General features: G+C 34.7%; 1 protein-coding gene across 1 annotated transcript; it reads left to right on the top strand.

The window, feature by feature from the left end:
• The first annotated feature begins 5,134 nt into the window (after positions 1-5,134).
• On the top strand, positions 5,135-16,950 carry panx1b (pannexin 1b). The gene is given in 9 exon segments (XM_056457011.1): positions 5,135-5,363; positions 7,249-7,385; positions 10,533-10,732; positions 12,089-12,294; positions 12,395-12,442; positions 12,445-12,492; positions 12,495-12,703; positions 14,491-14,641; positions 15,439-16,950. Coding segments are annotated over 9 exon segments (1,263 nt in total). The 5' UTR covers positions 5,135-5,182; the 3' UTR covers positions 15,522-16,950.
• Positions 16,951-21,020: the final 4,070 nt, after the last annotated feature.

The raw sequence follows: 21,020 nt of genomic DNA, 5'->3' as shown, positions 1-21,020 counted from the left end.
TCAAACGAGAGAGCGCTACAATTCTTTTTGCATAATGTTTTCTGTTGGCTAACGTTAGTCATATACTTTTTTTCTGACCGCATATGCTTATTCTCGTGATAAAAACACTTAAAATGTACCTGGGGTGGGAAAGGAAAACATGGCCATAATGCACACTCAAATATTGGACCTTTTGACATTCGCAAGGGACGTTCAACCCACAACGAACTTTACACAGCCAATAGCAGAACTGTTTGATTTATTCTTTTTTATATCTATCTTTTTTTGTTAATCCTTATTCAGCTTAACCCCCCAGGTATGTCACTATTTGTTAAAAGTTGCAAAATATTAATCTTTTAATGGTTATGTTTACAGATGTTGCACAGTTCTATACAACTAAGTAAATAATGTTGGTAAAGTAGTTAGTACTTGATAATAGCAGAGGGAGCTAAAGAGAAAGAAATAATCAAAAGTGAGAGACAGACGGCTCTTTGTATTGCCTAGACCCGTATCTGTCATAAGCGGTTGGTATAAGGTGTGGGTTTTTTTTCTTTTTCTTTTTCTTTTTTTTATTTATTTATTTTTTCTTTTCTTTTTTTTCTTGTTGTATGTGGGTGTGTTTTCATCAAACAAGCAAATCCGTAAGGTTATATTAGACAACTCATGTCTAGTAACTTGAAGGTGAAATTTACTTCATGGAACTGTAGGGGCTTAAACAAAATCTCAAAAGTTAAACAAGTGATGAACAGGATAAAATTCTTGCAATCAAAAATAGTTTTCTTGCAAGAAACCCATCTAGTAAGTGAGGATGTTTCTAAAATAAGAAGAAGATGGCAGGGTCAGGTGCTATCTGCCCCATATACCACCCATGCTAGAGGTGTTATAATACTAATTCATAAATCTGTACCTTTACAAATTAAAAATATAATTAAGGATCCTGCAGGTAGATACATCATAGTCCAGGGTATGCTGTTATTTGAAAATATAAATCTGATAAATGTTTATGGACCCAACGAAGATGACCCTAAATTCTATAACAATTTGTTTCTGACTATCTCCAATCTCCCGGGGCAATATATAATTGCTGGTGATTTTAATTGCACGTTAGATCCAGCAAGAGATAGGTCATCAGGCTCAGATAATACCCACATTAGATCGAGAAAGACGATAAATAGTTTTATTAAAGAATTAAATTTGGTGGACATATGGAGACATAGTAAACCAAATGCAATAGAATACTCATGTTATTCCAGCACTTATAAAACGTATTCACGCATAGACTATTTTTTGGTTTCAGCACAACTGGTTTCAAAAATTGACGACTGTAATTATGGTAGTATAGTAATATCGGATCATGCAGCTATGTCACTCACTTATACAGATACGAAACTAGTGAAGGATTCTCCAAAATGGCGCTTTCAACCAGGATGGCTAACAGACCCCACATTTATAGATTTTTTAGATAAACAAATTGACCTGTATTTTACATGTAATACTTCTCAAACATCTGCTAGCATAAGGTGGGAGGCATTTAAGGCCTTTATTAGGGGTCAAATAATCAGTTATACCAGTTCAAAGAAAAGGAGTACACAACTGGAAATGAAGACATTAGATGAAAAAATTAAAACACTTGAATCAGATCTTTACAATAACAAGTCTAACTCTATAGATGCAAATGCACAGTTACTCCTTCTTAGGTCACAGTACAATGAATTGTCGGCTAATAAAGCAGCAACTTATTTACTGAAACTTAAACAATCCTATTATGACCAAGGGGAAAAACCTGGGAAACTTTTAGCATGGCGCATTAAACAACAACAAACGGAAAGATCTATTAATTACATTGAAGATTCAAGCGGCAGAACTATAGTAGATCCTAAAGAAATTAATGAGGCCTTCAAAATATTTTATGAGAAATTGTATAGCTCTGATGGTAATCCCAGACTTGTTGAACAGACACAATTTCTAAATAACATTAATATTCCTAGAATTTCAGAAAATGAAAGTAAAGCATTAGATGGAGATTTAACAAAAATAGAAATTGTAGAAGCAATTAATTGTATGCAGGCAGGTAAAACGGCAGGTCCAGATGGCATACCTATAGATATTTATAAAAAATTTCAGTCTAAATTAATTTCACCTCTTTTGGAGATGTTCCAGGAGTCCTTTAGGAATGGTCTTCTTCCTACATCCATGAGGAGTGCCCTAATAACTTTACTTCCAAAACCAGGAAAACCAAATATAAAATGCGAAAATATGCGCCCAATCAGCCTTTTAAATTCAGATACAAAAATACTTAGCAAAGTTCTTGCAAGAAGATTGGAGGGCTTACTCCATCGGGTGGTGGGAGAAGACCAGAATGGCTTTATTCAAGGGAGACAGGGCTTCCACAATGTCAGACGAGTGCTCAATATCTTATATAGCCAGAGAGGAGCGAAAGACACGGCACTACTTTCTCTTGATGCAGAAAAGGCTTTCGACCGTGTCGAATGGCATTATTTATTTGACGTGCTAAATCGCTTTGGCTTTGGTGATACATTTTGTAAATGGGTTAGACTACTTTGTACGGAGCTCACAGCAGAAGTTTTAACAAATAATGTTGTTTCTAAACCCTTTAAAATATCTAGGAGTTGCCCACAGGGAAGTCCTCTATCACCTTTATTATTTATCCTTGCAATAGAACCATTCGCCATAGCAGTGAGAACACATAATGCCATATATGGAATTCAAGAGAGCCACTTGGAACATAAACTAGCATTATTTGCAGACGATATTATTTTGTTCTTAAAAAATCTAAGTAGTTCTATTCCTGCACTCCTGGATCTTATTGAAACTTTTGGAAAAATATCTGGATATAAAGTTAATCACTCCAAATCATCTATAATGTTACTTAATGAATCAGAGAGAAAAAATAGCCAAGGTTATGCTTCTATTTTTAATTCAACGGATAATTTTACATATCTGGGTATTAAAATCGTAGATGAAATAAATAAGATTGCTCAAATAAATTATGACCCAATTTTGGATGCTACTATATCATCAGTAGAACGTTGGACATCTTTACCCATCTCAATGATTGGCAGGATAAATATCCTAAAAATGAATATACTCCCTAAATTTCTTTATTTGTTCCAAAATATCCCCTTACCCCCTCCCTCATCGTTGTTTACTAGAATTAAAAAACTGTTTACCAACTTTATTTGGCAAAATAAACGTCCCAGGCTACGTCTAACTTTATTATATTTACCATTCGATCGAGGAGGACTTAAATGTCCAAATTTTCAGTGGTATTATTGGGCAGCTCAGCTGCGTACAATCATGTATTATTTTTCTTCTGAAAGTCCTCCTTCTTGGATGGATTTGGAATCCTACTCTGTTACACCACAAATACCACTGCACTTATACCTATATTCGGCAGACCTCAAATATCTAAGAAAAAACACAGACAACCCCATTGTATTGAACATGATTAATATTTGGTTTGATTCTTGTAAACATTTGAATATAAATCCCTCCTGGTCACGTTTTAGCCCTATTTGGGGTAATGTTAAGTTTAAACCAGGAAAAAGTGATGCAGGATTTCGGATATGGGCTGAAAAAGGGTTAAGGAAAGTACAAGATATGTACAATAAGGATGAAGTATTTATGTCCTTTGCAGTAATTTCAAAAAAATTTGATATTCCAAAGACCCATTTTTTTAAGTATCTTCAACTTAGAAGCTTTATATCCTCATCTCAAAATCATTCATTAGATATTCCTAACATTTCCTCATTAGAGGCAGCAATCCTAGGACACTGTTATGATAAAGGTTCAATTTCCTCTTTGTACAGATTGTTCGTAATTGGCTCTAACGAATCTTCTGAATCAAAACTAAAGTTATGGAAAGAAGATATAGAAGATGAAATATCTCTAGAGGATTGGAATGAGGCATGTAGGAAAGCTCAGATACAAACAGTCAATAGTAGCCTGAAACTGGTACAGTACAAATGGTTAATGCGAACATACATAACTCCTGCTATATTGCACAAGTTTAATGATAATATTCCAGATACCTGTATAAAGTGCAATGAGGTAAGAGGAACACTTTATCACTGTATTTGGGAATGTGTGAAAGTGAAACCCTTTTGGCAAGATGTTATTGAAATAATTGACCAAATTTTATTAAAGAAATTACCATTAGATCCTAAGATTTTTATCCTGGGTATATTTCCTGTCAGCCCTCTCTTACAAAGCAAAGAGGTCAGATTCATAAACATGTGTATTTTACAAGCTAAACGTATTATTGCTCTTAATTGGAAAAATATAAATGAACCTAGAATAGGAAAATGGATTAAAGAAATGGCATTGCATATGTCAATGGAAAAGATCACGTACATTGTGAAAAAGAAACAAAATGTATTTGAAGATATCTGGAGACCTTTTAATAACTTTCTAAAGTACAATGTAAATGTTGACAGTCTACTACAACAAGAACAAGCTTAGGAATATGGGAAGTATCATGGTCTAAACACACTCAGGAAACACTCTCTACCTGATTTAAACATATCCTCCCTTTTTTTTTTTTTTTTTTTTTTTTTTTTTTTTTTTTAATTATTATATTTATTTATTTGTTTATTTATTTTTATTTTATTTATTTATTATTATTATTATTATTTTTTTTTTAAGGGAATGGGTTGTTGGGAGGGAGAATGGGGGGTAAAAAGTTTGCTGTGCCTTCATGATTATTTTTCTGTATTGTGTAATCTGTTGTGATATGCAAATTGAAAAAAAGTAATAAATATATTGTACAAAAAAAAAAAAAATAATATATTACACAAAAAAGATATTTATTATAATCAAATGCAAATTAGTAATGAAAAATTGGTTAGGATAATAAGTATAAATGAAACAAACCAAGTCATCAATAAATTATAAACAAATGATAAATATAAAATAATTCAAATAATTAAGAATAAATATGTAAGTAAATGTGTAAATTTGCTTACATATTTTAATATTAATATTATTTTGTAAATTATAAACTGAGTCACCACAAACTATTTAAATGGCTTTTGTATAGAGTCTGACCCTCGAGGATGCTGATCTGCTTCAGTTTCACCTCAGGTTGTTTTTGTTGCTGGTTGGTGAACCGTGCACGAGCGCCTGCCCACCGGAACTAGCGGTGCACTTGACACAGAACAGTACAGTACACTTCATCTTAACAATGGCTATAGCGCGGGTAGCGACTGAATATGTGTTTTCTGATTTCTTATTGAAAGAGCAGAGTGATTCTAAGTATAAAGGCGTGCGGCTCGAACTGGCCACAGACAAACTGGTCAGTTTTATCGCGGTCGGGCTTCCTTTGTTACTCATCTCACTCGCCTTTGCCCAAGAAGTCTCCGTGGGTCAGTAAAAACATTTTTATCATCGATACCGTAAAAATGTTGAGTTTGGCAATTCAACTAGATAAATTTGTTTAAACTTTATTCGATAAACACATAAACCTGGCTCAAACATAAACCTGAAGCCATTTGTCGCTTTTGAGCTGTTCGCTGCTGCTTTGAACACAAAGACTGACAATTGTTGAAAGAAACTCGCTAAACAGTCATTTACTTCATCGCCTTTGAACATAATATTGCTTGAATGGTGTGTTTGTTTACAGCTCATTGTACATTAAGGCCAATTGCTAATCGGGTTTGTCTGTAAATCCACAATGGGCGCGTCACTGCTGCTGGTGATGATGCGTCAATACAGATATGCGCGTTCACGGGGGAAAATGCAGCATGCGAATCTTTTTTTTATCTCATTTTATTTTAATCACGTTTTTTTAGCCGAGGGCGTAGTATTTGTCTTAGTCCGAGACAAATTGAATCAGTATCACTTCATAAACCACTCAAACCACAGAGTTAAGCTAGATCTGTCTCCCTAAAGCACGTATCAGATTGAGTGACTGATTTCAAACTATCTGCACGATCTTACTTCTAACTTGTTGCTTAAAAGTTTCAACACTGTTTATAACCATACAAGATTTCATGGTTGTCATCAGCCTGTTTTTTTAACTATATTTATGAAATAAAACAGAAATTTTGAAAGGCAATTTTTTTGTTGAAGACGTTGGTGTTTATAGAGTTTATAGTTAATCCAGATATACATTTCAAATTCACATTACAAATAGTACATTTTAATATTGTGCGTTACTGTAAAAATGGAATTGTTCAATAGATATTTGGTTTTAGAACAACTTTGATGAAAACCCGATATATGAAATGAATATATACATTTTTTATGAGTCTATGCTGTCTGAGATGACCTGAATTAACAGGCCTGTAGCCAGGGTGGGAGGGGGTTCGGGTGGTTCAGAATTTGACCCCTATATGAGCTCATTTATCCCATTTTTGACTGCTTCGCCATCATAAATTGTGAAAATTATAAATGGAAGAAAAATTACATTTTTAATTTTAATTAAGTGGCCAAATTCTGACAGAAAAGTTTAATGAGCAAAAGCAAGTTTTACCACATTCCTATTTTTAAAAAAATAAGGTGATTATTATTATTATTATTCTTTAATTTGGATTAATATAGTTGGATTAATATCATTTAATTTAGTAAAATAATTAATAAAATATACATGGATTAATGTAATTTGTTCTATTATTTACACAACAAACCAAGGATATTTATTTTAACACTCAAATGGCAATAACAGTGCCCACAAAAAATTGTAAATTAATTTTTCTCACCCTTATTGCAAAAGTGTGGAATGTTATCTGTCTTTCATCTGTGGGACACAAATAAGGATATATATATATATATATATATATATATATATATATATATATATATATATATATATATATATATATTTGTCTAAACAATTGAAGCACGTGCTCCAGTATTGTTGGGCTACCAACATTATTAAATATCTTGTTTTCAAAGTAATAACAGCATTGAATTTAGGGTGAATTATTATTAAGTGTTAACATAATACTTACTTTTCATATTGTTTCACAGAGTTATAAAACATTAGGTAGATTTTATAAGCCACGAAGGAAACATTTAATCTCCACCTAATTAGTTATATAATACATTATTTGAAAGAGCTGCTCATAAACGTCTATTGTAATGAGTTTGTAATCGATGTTTCAAACATTATCATCACACATCACAGATAATGCACTTTCCAAATTTATGATGCAATAATGAAAGCAATGAAAGCAATTATCAAATCACTCTTTCTGTCCCTTCAGCTAAGAAAACGACGACGTTTCTTGTGTAATCTCCCTGTCTTAGGTACTCAGATCACATGTTTCCCTCCAACTAACTTCACGATGAGACAGGCTGCGTATGTGGACTCTTTCTGCTGGGCTGCAGTAGAGCATCATCCATCAGAGAAGGAGACTTACAGCGCCCCCCTCCATCTGCATAAGGTAATGCAGGTTGATTTTCGCCATATGGTCATCAGAGCAGCAACAATCAAAACAGATTACTTCTTGACACAAAAATACCAACATCTCCTTTGTTTTGTTTGTTAGAATCGTTTTTTAAAATTGATGTTGTACCATCACATGTAAAGTTGACTTATCACCTTAATCTTTGCAAAATAAAAATATACTGTTCTTCAACACTGGAAAGCCAAACATTTATTAAATATTGATTATTGGTTGAATCTTATATTTGAACATATGGTTATAGAAAGGATGACGTCTATAGTCAGGAAAACTTTTAGATCTTAAAAATGAGAAATTGTGGTCACTTTTTAAAACTTTAGGATTGGAGGTGTAATTAATAATATACTAACGTAACACATTGTTTACATTATGCATAATATATTGATTTATATATGTATTTATCTATATTTAATTAATATAAATAAATATGGCGACGCAGTGCCTCAGTAGGTAGTGCTGTCACCTCACAGCTAGAAGGTCGCTGGTTTGAGCCTCGGCTGGGTCAGTTGGCGTTTCTGTGTGGAGTTTGCATGTTCTCCCTGCGTTCTCGTGGGTTTCCTCCGGGTGCTCTGGTTTCCCCCACAGTCCAAAGACACGTGGTACAGGTGAATTGGGTATGCTTAATTGTCCGTAGTGAATGAGTGTGTATGGATGTTTCCCAGAGATGGGTTGCGGCTGGAAGGGCATCCGCTGTGTGAAACATGTGCTGGATAAGTTGGCGGTTCATTCCGCTGTGGCGACCCTGGATTAATAAAGGGACTAAGCTGAAAAGAAAATGAATGAGTAAATTAATATACACTACCTGACAGAAGTCTTGTCACCTATCTAAGTTTTAGGAACAACAAATAATAACGTGACTTCTAGTTGATCATTCCGTATCAGATGTGGCTTATATGAAAAGCAAAGGCCTCTAGATTATGCTTAATTTACCAAAATACAATATGATCATGCCTTGATTTTTAATTATTTAATTAGGAGAGTAAGGTCTGATTTTGCTTAGACTAAAGTCTTGTCACTTGTCTCAGAAATAATGTCCAGTATAGAATATAAAGTCTTGGTACAGTGGGAAAAGAATTAAGTATGACTCCCATGAGCTTGGACGACTGCATCCACACATCTCTGAAATGACTCAAATAACTTATTATTTATGTTATCTGGAATGGCGAAGAAAGCGTTCTTGCAGGACTCCCAGAGTTCATCAAGATTCTTTGGATTCATCTTCAGTGCCCCCTCCATCTTACCCCAGACATGCTCAATAATATTCATGTCTGGTGACTGGGCTGGCCAATCCTGGAGCCCCTTGACCTTCTTTGCTTTCAGGAACTTTGATGTGTAGGCTGAAGCGTGAGAAGGAGCGCTATCCTGCTGAAGAAATTGCCCTCTCCTGTGGTTAGTAATGTAATGGGCAGCCCAGATGTCTTGATACCTCAGGCTGTTGATGTTGCCATCCACTCTGCAGATCTCTCGCACGTCCACATACTGAATGTACACCCAAACAATAATTTTTCTATCACCAAACTTGATTTCTGTGAGAATCTTTAGTCCAAGAGGGTTCCAGTAGGTCTTCTGCAGTATTTGTGATGATTGGGATGCAGTTCAACAGATGATTTATCGGAAAAATCTACCTTCTGCCACTTTTCCAAATGATCAACTCGCAGTCAAGTTATTATTTGCTGCTCTCACAACTGGGATCGACAACAAGACTTTTGTCAGGTAGCGTAGGTTGAGTTCAATACTAAACAGATATTTTGGAAAATTGGTTAAATGCAGGATTTATTCATTTATTTTAATTGTTAAATGGGACCTACAAAGATCATTTGTATAAAGGTTTAAAACACAGTTGTGTGTCAACAGTGTGTGAATAAAGCCACACGATAAAACATAATAATTGTAAGGCATCATGCTGCACAGCTTTTTTGAGTTGACTCAACTTTAAACACAAGTACTGTAGTTGATTTAATTTAAGTTGAGTCAACTCAAAAAAGCTGTGCAGCATGATGACTTACAGTTTTAAGTTAAGTCATTGTTTTTTTACTGTGCAGACTATGACCAAAATTAATTCATTCTGTTTTTTATATCACAATTCATAAAAACACTCTGCATAAATATTTTGATTGACATTCTGACATTCAGTCATCCGAGAAGAGAAAATCCTGCCCATTAAAGACGATCTTTCCCTCATTAGCATAAACAGCCCTGAGTGAGAAGCAGCCATCCACCATTAGAGTTTCCCCCTGCTGAAGATAATATCAGCAACTAAGTGGATTATTAATGTAGAGTTTTATAGACTGCCTTCTTCTGACACTCTCATTTTGACATTTTTAGTTTTTTTTCCATGCAAGTCCTGATTTGAATTTGCCACTCTACTGACACATACGCATTTGTAACTCCTCCCTCTTTTGAAAAGAGGACTGGGAACACAATCTCATTTTAATTTAAAGTGGAGTCACCAGAACGGCCCAGTTTAAATCAAAGCCTAAAAGGAGCAGTTTAAAAGAGTTATAAAATATTATTTGTCGGGTATTTTGAGCTGAAATTACACACACAGTCTAGTGATATTAGAGACTTATTTTAGCATCTTATAAAAGGGTCATAATAGGTTTAATTTATTGTGTATGTGAATTGCAATACTGTCACCTGTCACTATGTATTTTGTGTAATTGTAGTTATAATTAGAATGTAACATTAACATTTTTTCAATTTAATTAATCTTTATTTTTATGCCGCTTTTAATGTAGATTGTGTCAAGCAGCTTAACATAGACATTCAAGTAAATTGAAACTGTGTCAGTCCAGTTTCAGAGTTAAAGTTCAGTTTAGGTTGGTTCAGTGTGGTTTAGTTTTCCCTGCTGAAAGTCCAAACACTAAAGAGCAAATCTTTCGATGCGCAGTAACAAACTATGTACACAAAATACATAATGACAGGTGCCAGTTTCGCATCTACAAATCTTTTAAAATATCTAGTTAGTATTGCACATAAGCTACCTTTATTTAAAGTAATAATACATGTATGTATGTTATTGTATGTTATTATATGTCGTGTCTATGAATGTTAATTTAAAAAAGAGCTTCTTCATTGCTTCAGAGACCGTCACAAGTCTGATTATGCTTTTCTCTTTATCTTCAGTTCTTCCCTTATATCCTCCTTCTGCTCGCCATCCTCATGTATATTCCTGCTCTCTTCTGGCGCTTCACGGCTGCCCCTTCTCTTTCATCTGACCTCAGTTTTATCATGGAGGAACTTGACCGTTGCTACAACCGTGCCATCCGGCTTGCCAAGAGCATCACAACCAAACAAGACAAAGACATTGCTGAAGACCCACATAGGTGCAGCATACTGAACCTTTTCAAATCTCCATGACAACACGAAATTTGTGTTTCCAACTGCACAAAATGTTTGATTCTCAGTGGGTTGGTTGCTACACTATAAAAAATGCAAAAAAATTGGGTAAAATATGGGCAAGTGCACTGCCTCTAAAAGCATGTTCACACTAAAGGAAACAATTAAAATGCTGAGACTAATAGCGCTTAAAATTATTCAAAATATAAAAAATTGTGGAGTCTATAGCATGACCATATACCATAATAAAAATGGCCCAGAGAGGAAACATCTTTCAGAAAGATTTTTTTCAACAATAATGCAGCCACTCAGAAACTGTTCTGTAGTACCTCAGAGAGCTCAAGCATTTAAAGCAGAAGACAACAAAACTGCAGCAAATGCTATAATGGCATATTGTGTTGATGTGGATCTCAGTAGGGTTGTTTATATGTTTTTATTCTTGGTGTGACGAACATTAAAACTATCAAATTTTTTATTATCAGCACCACAATAAATATAAAAATATGAATCTCTGCAGAATATGTAAACATAATAACAAGTATATTTAGAGTCTGTTTTGAAATGTTTTATTAAAAAGATTTGTTTTATGTGATCAGTAAAATTATTCAATGTTATTGAAAGAAGTCTCTGAAAGTTATTTACTTAAAGAATTTAGAAAAAAAAAATAAAACACAAGCTTCAGATGTGCAGTGGCATGTTAATGTAACGGGGGCCTGCTAGTAAGTGCTGTGCAGGTAAACCTCACTCCTTTGGCCTCAAAAGGTGCTCTAGCGACAGACGCTAGAGGCCATGATCTTTAGCCTCCTAGTTAGAGCAACCAACTCACATACAAACAATTGCTGGTGTGAGTTGGGTGCAGTAGGACCGGTGGGTTCATAGGTGGGGGCTCGTCCGGGATGGGAGTGGAGTTTAGGGGTGTGAGTGTAGCAGAGGCCAGCTAGCAAAGTGCTATGCAGGTAAACATCACTCCTTTGACCTCAAAAGGTGCTCTACAGACGCTAGAGGCCATGGTCTTTAGCCTCCTTGTGAAAATGTGAAACATTGTTTTGGAATATTTTCATGTGAAAAAAGTGATCATGTGGTTGAAAGGGTTTCATATGAAAATGTTACAAAACCACATGTTATATTTGTGTTTCACATGTTATTTTCAGGGTTCTTGTGTTCATGCATTTTGTATGGTAGGCTTTAATAATCACTATGAGTCTTGCTGCGCATCTTAAATTTTCTTCTATTATTCTTATGTGAATGCACTGACTCTTCTGCTGTTGGTTTTCAAAAATGTCTTACTTTCCCTTTTGCTCCTTCTCTCTTTGTTTTTTGCTGTCCTTCTCTCTTTCTCTCAGCGGTCTTGAATTGACTGAAGCTTGTTTTAAGTACCCTCTGGTAGAGCAGTACTTAAAGACAAAACGGTCATCGTGGGCTCTGGCTGCAAAATATCTGCTTTGTCGGGTTTTAACTTTCCTCACTTTACTGCTGGCCTGCTTTTATCTGACCTACTACATCTTCTGGGTGTCACCCTACGATCAGTTCTCCTGCCATCTGCGCAGAGGTGTGTGTGCTAAATGTGTGCATCTCATACACTTCAGTTGTTAATGTGGACGCGTGAAGGTGTTTACTTTGATGGTTTTCTGTGTTGTGTGTGTCTCCAGGTATATTAGTGAACAAGAGTGAAGTGCCAGATGTTGTTCAGTGTAAGCTGGTGCGGTGGGGTTTTTCCGTCTTCTAAGCTGCATGAATCTGGTGGTGTATTACTGTTAGTGCCGGCTGTGGTTTATGCCGGCCTTCAGCCTGCCCGTCAGCATCAGCGTGGTCAGTTCCTACGACCATACCACTTGCTGCCTGCTTTCGGCCACGTGCTGGATCTGCAGCCTGCGACTCGTCGCTATGATGACCTCAGCATCTACCTGCTGTTCCTGGAGGAAAACCTGAGCGAGCTGAAGAGCTACAAATGCTTGCAGGTTTGCTTTTTTAAACCGAGGTATAGATTAGATATGCACAAAAAACTCAACTGTTGGGTTTAAAATGTCGTATGAAATATAAATGATTTAAAAATGTCAATTGAAATCACCCAAATTTTAGTTAAATTGTTAGTTTACTTAAAAATTTAAATAAACCCATGGTTTACTCACCCTTAAGTGGTCCTAGGTGTATATGACTTTTTTTCTTTCAGTCGAATTCAGTTGGTGTTATTTTAAAATATGTCCTGATGTCAGCAGCAATAGCAGACCCATAGCCAGCCTGGTGAAAGGGGTGGTTCTTTTTTTTTTCAAAAAGTGGACCTTTTTGCAATTATACGCCTCATTTTCTACTAAATTACGAAATTTAAATACTGCATTTTAGTGACATTTTAAGCACTATTCTGAATTAGCTTGTCGGAAGAAATCAATCAGAGTCTCATCTCCCATTTCCTTTTAGAGTCAGTTGCATCACGCATGGTGCATTTGCTATTTACATGACGGACTTTGTAAGTGGAAAAACTGAACGCTTCACCAGCGAGAAAACAGTTAAAACAGCAGCGCGAGGATAAAGAACGAGCCTCCTTCAATCTGCCTTTGTTTTCATTTTCTCTTTCTCCCTTTCATGGCTTTTCTATTAAATTACGAAATTTAAATACTGCATTTTAGTGACATTTTAAGCACTATTCTGAATTAGCTTGTCGGACGGTCATCACAACCACACTTTTTGACTATTTTAGCCAAAATAGTATTCAGATCAATTTTAATATGGAGCACTTTTGGTGCTTCACACTTGTTTATTGGTCATTTTTTTGTTTCAAGAATAAGGTCCAAGATTTAGAATAAAAGTTTCTTGTAAATGTTTTCTCCATTTAAAAACAATGCAGTAGCGAAAGATGACTTATCTTACATCAGATTGTATGTTTTCATGCACAGCTGGTTGTTGGACTCATGAAAAATAATTGTTTGCATTGGCCAAAACTGATTAGCCGAAGTCCACAACCGAAGGATTAGCCAACAGAAGATTCTGCTTAGTCTTAAAGCCTTTTCGATGGGTTATTTTCACTTATTATGATGGCATAGCAGTCAAAATAAGACAATTAAGCTCATGTATGGGACAAATTCTTGACCTTTGTCAGTGAGGGGTGGGTCTTCCGAACCACTCGAACCCCCCTGGCTATGGACCTCACTAGCCTCAAGGGCAGTGTGCCGTCATGTATCGATATTATGCTTCAGGCATCCTGAGTTCAAGACCTAGTTTGCAGGTCTTTCCTGAAACCCCCAGTGCCCCTTTCTCTCTAACTTTGTTATCCTATTATAGTAAAGGTCAAAAATTTTAAACAAATGTTCTGGCTTTCATGCTTTACAATGACAATGATCTGGTGTTTCTCTTCAACAGCCCAAAACAAGTCCAATAAAGCATCCATCCATAATAATAAAGCCTCACATGGCTCCTGAAGATAAACAAAGGGCTACTCTAGTGAATTTAAGTTTTTGTTAGAAAAATATCTTCATTTAAAACTTAAACATTGTTTATTTGCTAATTGACATATTCAGGTTCACCAGAGACTGCGTCAGATGAATTAATTCGTATTTTTTTAAATAACTTTGATTGGATTTGACTGAACAAAGAATGTCATAGACAACTAAGATGACTTGAATGCAAGTAAATTTTTTGGGTGAACTAACCCTTTAAAGGTCCCTTAAGTGATATTTGAAAAGCGTTTTTGATCATGGTGTTGGAGTGAGGTGCCTGAGTAAAGCATGTATCTGTTGATCTGTGTTTACAGGTATTGGAGCTGCTGTCAGAAGGAGGGGAAGCAGCGTTTGACACCATGTGTTTGCTCAGGACTCTTGGACAAGTGAAGACTGACATGGTGGATAAAAGACAAGCTCAAACTGTCAATGGAAATCCAGAAATCGTAATCTCAGAGATAAAGGGTGAGCTTGATATTTAACACTAACTCTATGATATTACTATAATATTACTATGATATTTCTTACTATGATATAATAAACTATTATAGTCTTTAAGAGTTTGAATTAAAAGTTACATGCATTTTTAGGGCCCTATGAATTAGCTTTATAATACAAAATGTCATGAATTATAGCAATTTCAGGAATTTAGTACTGTATATACAATCAAACTGCAACTGTGAATATTAAATGAAAAACATTAGCAGCAGTTAGAACTTACCACAACACTATATATAATTAATAAATATTATTGTAATAATTAATAATTCATTACTACTAATAACTACGGAAATTAAAAATGAAATAAAAATGAATAAATAAATTATTAACCACTTTTAAAGGAATAAAACACAATTTTTCCTTCCAATTTTTATTTTTTATAACATAAAGCTTTTAAAATGTAGCTGCAAAATGTTCAGTGAACTGAAGATTTATAATTTCAATGCATTAGACAAGCTTTTTGATGACTAAAATTGACCATCAAACCCTTAAAGTTGAGTCTAGAAATGTTAAAACTGAAAATAAAAAATTGTAATCCAGAAAAATGAAATATGGGGGGGGAAAAAGAATTAATTAATAGGAAAGTAGAACAAATTACCTTGTGCCCTACATTTGCTTAACATCTAATTTGCCAATAATATGCAATTATATTGTATATATAACTATGGTTTATTTAGAAAATAAATCTAAATTTTGTGAAACAGTTTGAATAAAATTGTTTAATTTTTGCTAAAACAACTCAATAAGTGTTTTCTCTCTAGATGTCTCGGTTCTGCTGGATGATGGAGTACAGGCTGACAAAAGCTGCAGCTGTGTGAAGGATGTAAGGCAAAGGGTGGTCTAACATTTAACACAGCTCAGTCAAAACTAACTGACAAAAATGATCTGTTTACATTTGAACATGTAGGAAATAATAAAAACTAATGCTTGAATTTTACACTGAGGTCATTTACTAATCTACTAACTGCAGAACTGAGCTGCATGTTGTTCTATGCCTTACATTAATAACAACTGGATGAATGTTTTAAAACTCCATGTAGTTAATACTATTTATGAGGTTCATGAAATGTTAATCCCCTATTGTATGCATCATGAAAGCAATGTTTACAACATATATTATATTAAGATGTCACTAGCAACTAATTTCTGCCAATGTTGCTTTTTGGAAACCAAAACCCTTAACAATGCCTTTAGAGGACTTTCACTGTGTTTATTCAAATGGGTGTATGATTCTCATTTTGTACAATCTCATATTAACCTTAAGGACACATAGAGTAGTACTGCATTCATCTTTCACTTAAAAGTCTTTAGTTTTTAATAGTTACAAGAGAAAAAATATATGGCTCTATTTTAACGATCTAGGTGCAAAGTCTAAAGTGCAGGGTGGAAAAGCATTAAGGCTGTGTCTGAATCCACTTTTGCTATTTTAAGGACAGAAAAATGTAGTTTGCGCCGTGACACATGATTTAACAGGGTTGTGTTTATTCTCTTAATGAGTTATGGGTGTGTTTTGAGATGAAATCAATCAGAGTCTCATCACCCATTCCTTTTAAGAGTCAGTTGCCATGTCACGCCGTGTCGCATTTGCTATTTACATGGCGGACTTTGTAAGTGGAAAAACTGAACGCTTCACAAGCGAGAAAACAGTTAAACAGACCATCTGCAGCGCGAGGATAAAGACGAGCCTCCTTCAATCGGCCTTTACTTTCATTTTCTCTTTCTTCCTTTCATGGTTAAGGAAACAGTGTTGTACACTCCACTGAAGACATCCGTTAGCCTACATATTTAATTTAGTTTGTTAAGCACAAATATTTGTTTCAAAACTATTTCTAAATTCAGTTCTAATTTCCAACAAACAAATAAATGAGCAATAATTACAAAGTGTGCTCAAAAAACTGAGTTATATCCAAACGCACGTCCTATGCCCCATTTGGTCCAAAACCTGACAGGTGGACAAATCTAAGCTTGTTTTTAATAAAATATAACATTATACAAAAACAAATTGCTGTGAATAAACTGAAAAAAGCCCCCCTAGATGAAGAAGGCATGGAGGCAGTGGTTTTTATGTTTATGTAGAAAATAAATTTTTTTGTAATAAATTAAAAGATATTTACATATCGTTGTACATCCTGCATGTTTAAAGCAATGTGTAAGCGAGGCGCACAACTAACGCGCTCTGCGCTGAACTTTCAGCTGGTCTATTGCACAGTCTATTTAGTTCCTCAAAATAGCAACGTGCTAACAATGCACCTTAACACACCCTCTTTCTAGACCGCAACACACATTGAGTCCACTAAGTGGCGCAAAATGGATTTGCCATTTAAACAATGTGGTGGAAAACGGGAAAATTAATGTTGCGCTGGTCTGAAAATAGCAACACATTGGTGCAAACACGTCTTGCGCCTTATTGCGCCGGGTGTATGATAAGGCCAATTGAGTGGATGGAGGAGTGACTAGGGCAGCTTCTACTTGGCGATTGACTACAAGCTGTAATATTGCTGTAAATCAAACAGAAAACTTTGTCATCTTAATCGTTTGACATGTACAATCACACTGTATGGTCAGTCTAGGCTGTTTAATAGTCTAGAACAGGCATGGGCAAACTCGATCCTTGAGGGCCGGTGTCCCTGCAGAGTTTTGCTCCAACACTAATCAAACACACCTGTACACCATAATTAGTGTCTTGAAGATCACTAGAAAGCTACAAGCAGGTGTGTTTGATTAGGGTTGGTGCAAAACTATGCAGGGACACCGGCCCTACAGGATCGAGTTTGCCCATCCCTTGTCTAGAATGTTTAAAAAAACTGATCAGCTGCTAAATTCAAATATGATTTCCGCCAATGGTTGATCTTAAGCCAGGAAAAGACAAGTGCATTGCTTGTCAAAGATCAATACATATCAGTGTTTTCAGTTAAAGGTTTAGGTTGTAGACATGTGAATACACATATTTACTGGCAAAACAAAACTTTGGTGCTATATAAAATACATGCTTATGTCTATGGAAGATGGCAGTACAGTGGTCCCTCGTTATTCGTGGGAGTTATGTTCTAAAAATAATCTGCAATAGGCGAAATCCGGGAAGTGGAGAAATTGTGGGGATTATTATAGATTTTTAAGGCTGTAAAACCCCTCAATACACACTTTATCCACTTTTCTCAGGTAGGCATTAACATTTTTACACTTTTCCTCTCTTGCTTAAACACTCTCAAAGTTTAAACCTTTGTAGAAAAACTAAGTCCAGTATTATAGAATGAAAACAAAGACCAAAATCATTTGATCTTCATTTATTTATTTCATAATAGCACCCTACAGACACGTAACTTCTGCGCTAATGCACTAATCAGGACACAAAACACAATGTGCTGTAAAAAAGCATGTCAAATTACACGAAAAAAGTCAATGAAACTGCGAGGAACGCGAAAAGTGAACCGCGTTATAGCGAGGGACCACTTTAAAAATCATTTTACTCACAGATACAACGCTGTTTTAGAACTAGAACATTTACTCTATTTTCTCCGAGTTAATCATCCACTTACTTTCATGTATTTGGGAGAAGTTGATGAGTTGGCTTGTTGTAAATCACAGCAGCTCTCAGATCTCTCCATTGCAGCGTGTCATTTGATAACCAGACGTGTTGCCGTGGAAATATAAAAAGTGATGCATTCTCAATAATGGTCACATTTAAAAATGATATGCCAAAGGGTTAAATTAAATATGGTTGAAACATGGTCAATGTCCCTTTAAAACCCTTTAAAAGATCTCGCTGTTGTGTGCATGTGCTTGCTCTATCAGGAGATGTGATGTTCACAAAAAAAAACATTCCAACACCATCAGGTTCCCGTAATATAATTTTTGACTAAGAAATACTGTCATACATGCCAAATTGTTTTTATTACTTGGTCTATGATTTGCATAAAAATCCAACTCTTTAAATATCTCTGAATGCAGAAATTCCATGATATCTCCCTCCTCTCCTCTTAAACATTCCAATGTACAGCATTAAAAAATGCACTGTAAGGGCTTAAAGTGAACAAAAAGTCATCTATAAGTCATAGGTTCATTATAAACCCTTTTTAAATGAACCGTTGATTTAGGGCCTATTATCTTGTATGCAGCATGTGCTTGCAAAGTAAAGAAAATGGGTTTGTTTCCCCAAAGCAACATCATAAAAACAGGGCAAAGATATATTAAGAGATATAGAAGAGATATACTCATTCATTATGTCGTGTCTGATGCAGGGCTAGCCCAGGGTAAAATGCTTCATGTAACCCACTGCCTATGTAAAAGCAATAAATATGCTAACTTTAAACGTGTGTATATATAATGTATAGCTGTATATGATATTTCACTGTTATGTTAATATTTTGATGATTTAGTATTTGTTTATACACTTTTATGTAATTGTTGCTTTCATGTCTTGTTACCTCAAGTTCTTCAGAGCAGAGTTGCATGTCTTCAGAGATAAGCACAAAGTTTGTCAGAATCTGCAAATAAAATCTTAAAAAAATATAGAACTAAAGATTGGCACTTTTTACAGCATAATGCTGTTATTTAATGGACTGCATTGGGTAATAGGCTGTAGAATACAGGCTTTGTTGTGATATAATAAGTACTTAAACTGAACATTTTCTCCATAAAACTATTTTTTCTCTGCTACCATGAATCCATATGGCGTTCATGTTCAGTTGGTGTACACAATGACTATATACTATAAAACAGCTTTATTATAAGATGCATTTAAAAATGTAATAATTTATAATTATATAATACTAGTGTTTAATATTATCATTTAACAATAGATTCACACATAGTTTTAAGAATAATTTTGTAATTCCTTAAATGTCATATTTAATATGCAAATGAGGCATTATTTTATTAAATATGTGCTAATATGCATGCATTTAAGTTTTTTTTGGTATTTCTTGTACGAGTTATATATATATATATATATATATATATATATATATATTATATATATATATATATATATATATATATATATATATATATATATATATATAAATTAGTCAAGCCCTAAATTATTCATACCCCTGAGGGCTGATCTTCACTGTATATGCATATATGTATGTATATATGTATGTATGTATCCAATATATACAGTTGAAGTCAGAATTATTAGCCCCCTGTTTATTTTTCTGTTTATTTTTTGTTTATTTTTCCCCAAATTCTGTTTAAACGGAGAGAAGATTTTCTCAGCACATTTCTAAATATAATAGTTTTAATAACTCATTTCAAATAACTGATTTATTCTGTCTTTGCCATGATGACTGTAATACACACACACACGCACACACACACACACACACACACAAGAAGAAAGGTAAGATCAGATCAAGCATATTATGTATGAACATATCCCTCTAGAAAGTTTTATATTGATCATCAGATTATGCATTTAAATGATGATTAAAACTGAGGTGTAATGCTGGATAATTATGGATCAGCGCAGGAGAAAACAGTCATTTTGACAACTGCTTTTAAAATATGTACTGTATTTACAAACTATAGATACAAATTGACATAGTGCTGTGAATGTTTTTTTGTCCACCAGTCTGCAGTGTTTGCCCATAAAGTGATAGTTTACCAAAGAATTAATATTTACTCATCCTCTAGTGAAGAAGTGCCCAAAAAGGGCCTGTGGGACAAAAATTGACCCATTGTAACCTTTAGTTTGGCCCACCATCCCAGCTGAAAATAGAGGGAGAATGATGGGAAGTTGGTTGGGGTGAATGCCTTTGACAGAGATCTCCATTTCGAATTTAACAAAACCTTTTTTTTTTCCATTGAGGAGCTACAAAAAAAGCCAACTAAAATTAATTGTTTCATTTAAATATTGTAAATTAATCAAATTTTTAAAATGTAAATACTGTCACTCGACAGATAAAGGACAATACACAAGACACCGGCCAGCAAATCAAGGAAAAAGCAGGAGCAGCTCAACTAGTGTATTCAGCATTGAACTTTATTGTGTTATAAATGGAATTACTTATGTTTGTACTATAATAAGTTCATTATAAAACGTTTAAAATGATACTGCATCCGTAATTCATGTTTTAAAGCAGCATTTTCTAGTTATTTTTAAATATTAGCAACTAAATTGGGAAATTATCCGTGGCAAATGTAATGCAATAAGATTTGGTATATTTAACTTCGGCCCACAGTTGTCAATCAAGTTTGATTTTTGGCCCCTGAAAGATTGGGCACCCCTGCTCAACCCCTATGAGTATCTCTCTATGGTTGAACACAAAAATTAAGAAAAAGAAGAAAGCTGAAAACCTGTATCCATTGACTTCCATAACAAAAAACAAACACTAGGGATGTC

This window comes from Danio aesculapii, chromosome 5 (genome assembly GCF_903798145.1).
Source record: "Danio aesculapii chromosome 5, fDanAes4.1, whole genome shotgun sequence".
Taxonomy (NCBI): domain Eukaryota; kingdom Metazoa; phylum Chordata; class Actinopteri; order Cypriniformes; family Danionidae; genus Danio; species Danio aesculapii.
The sequence above is the reverse complement of the archived record's forward strand: the minus strand, read 5'-3'. Positions and strand labels throughout refer to the sequence as shown.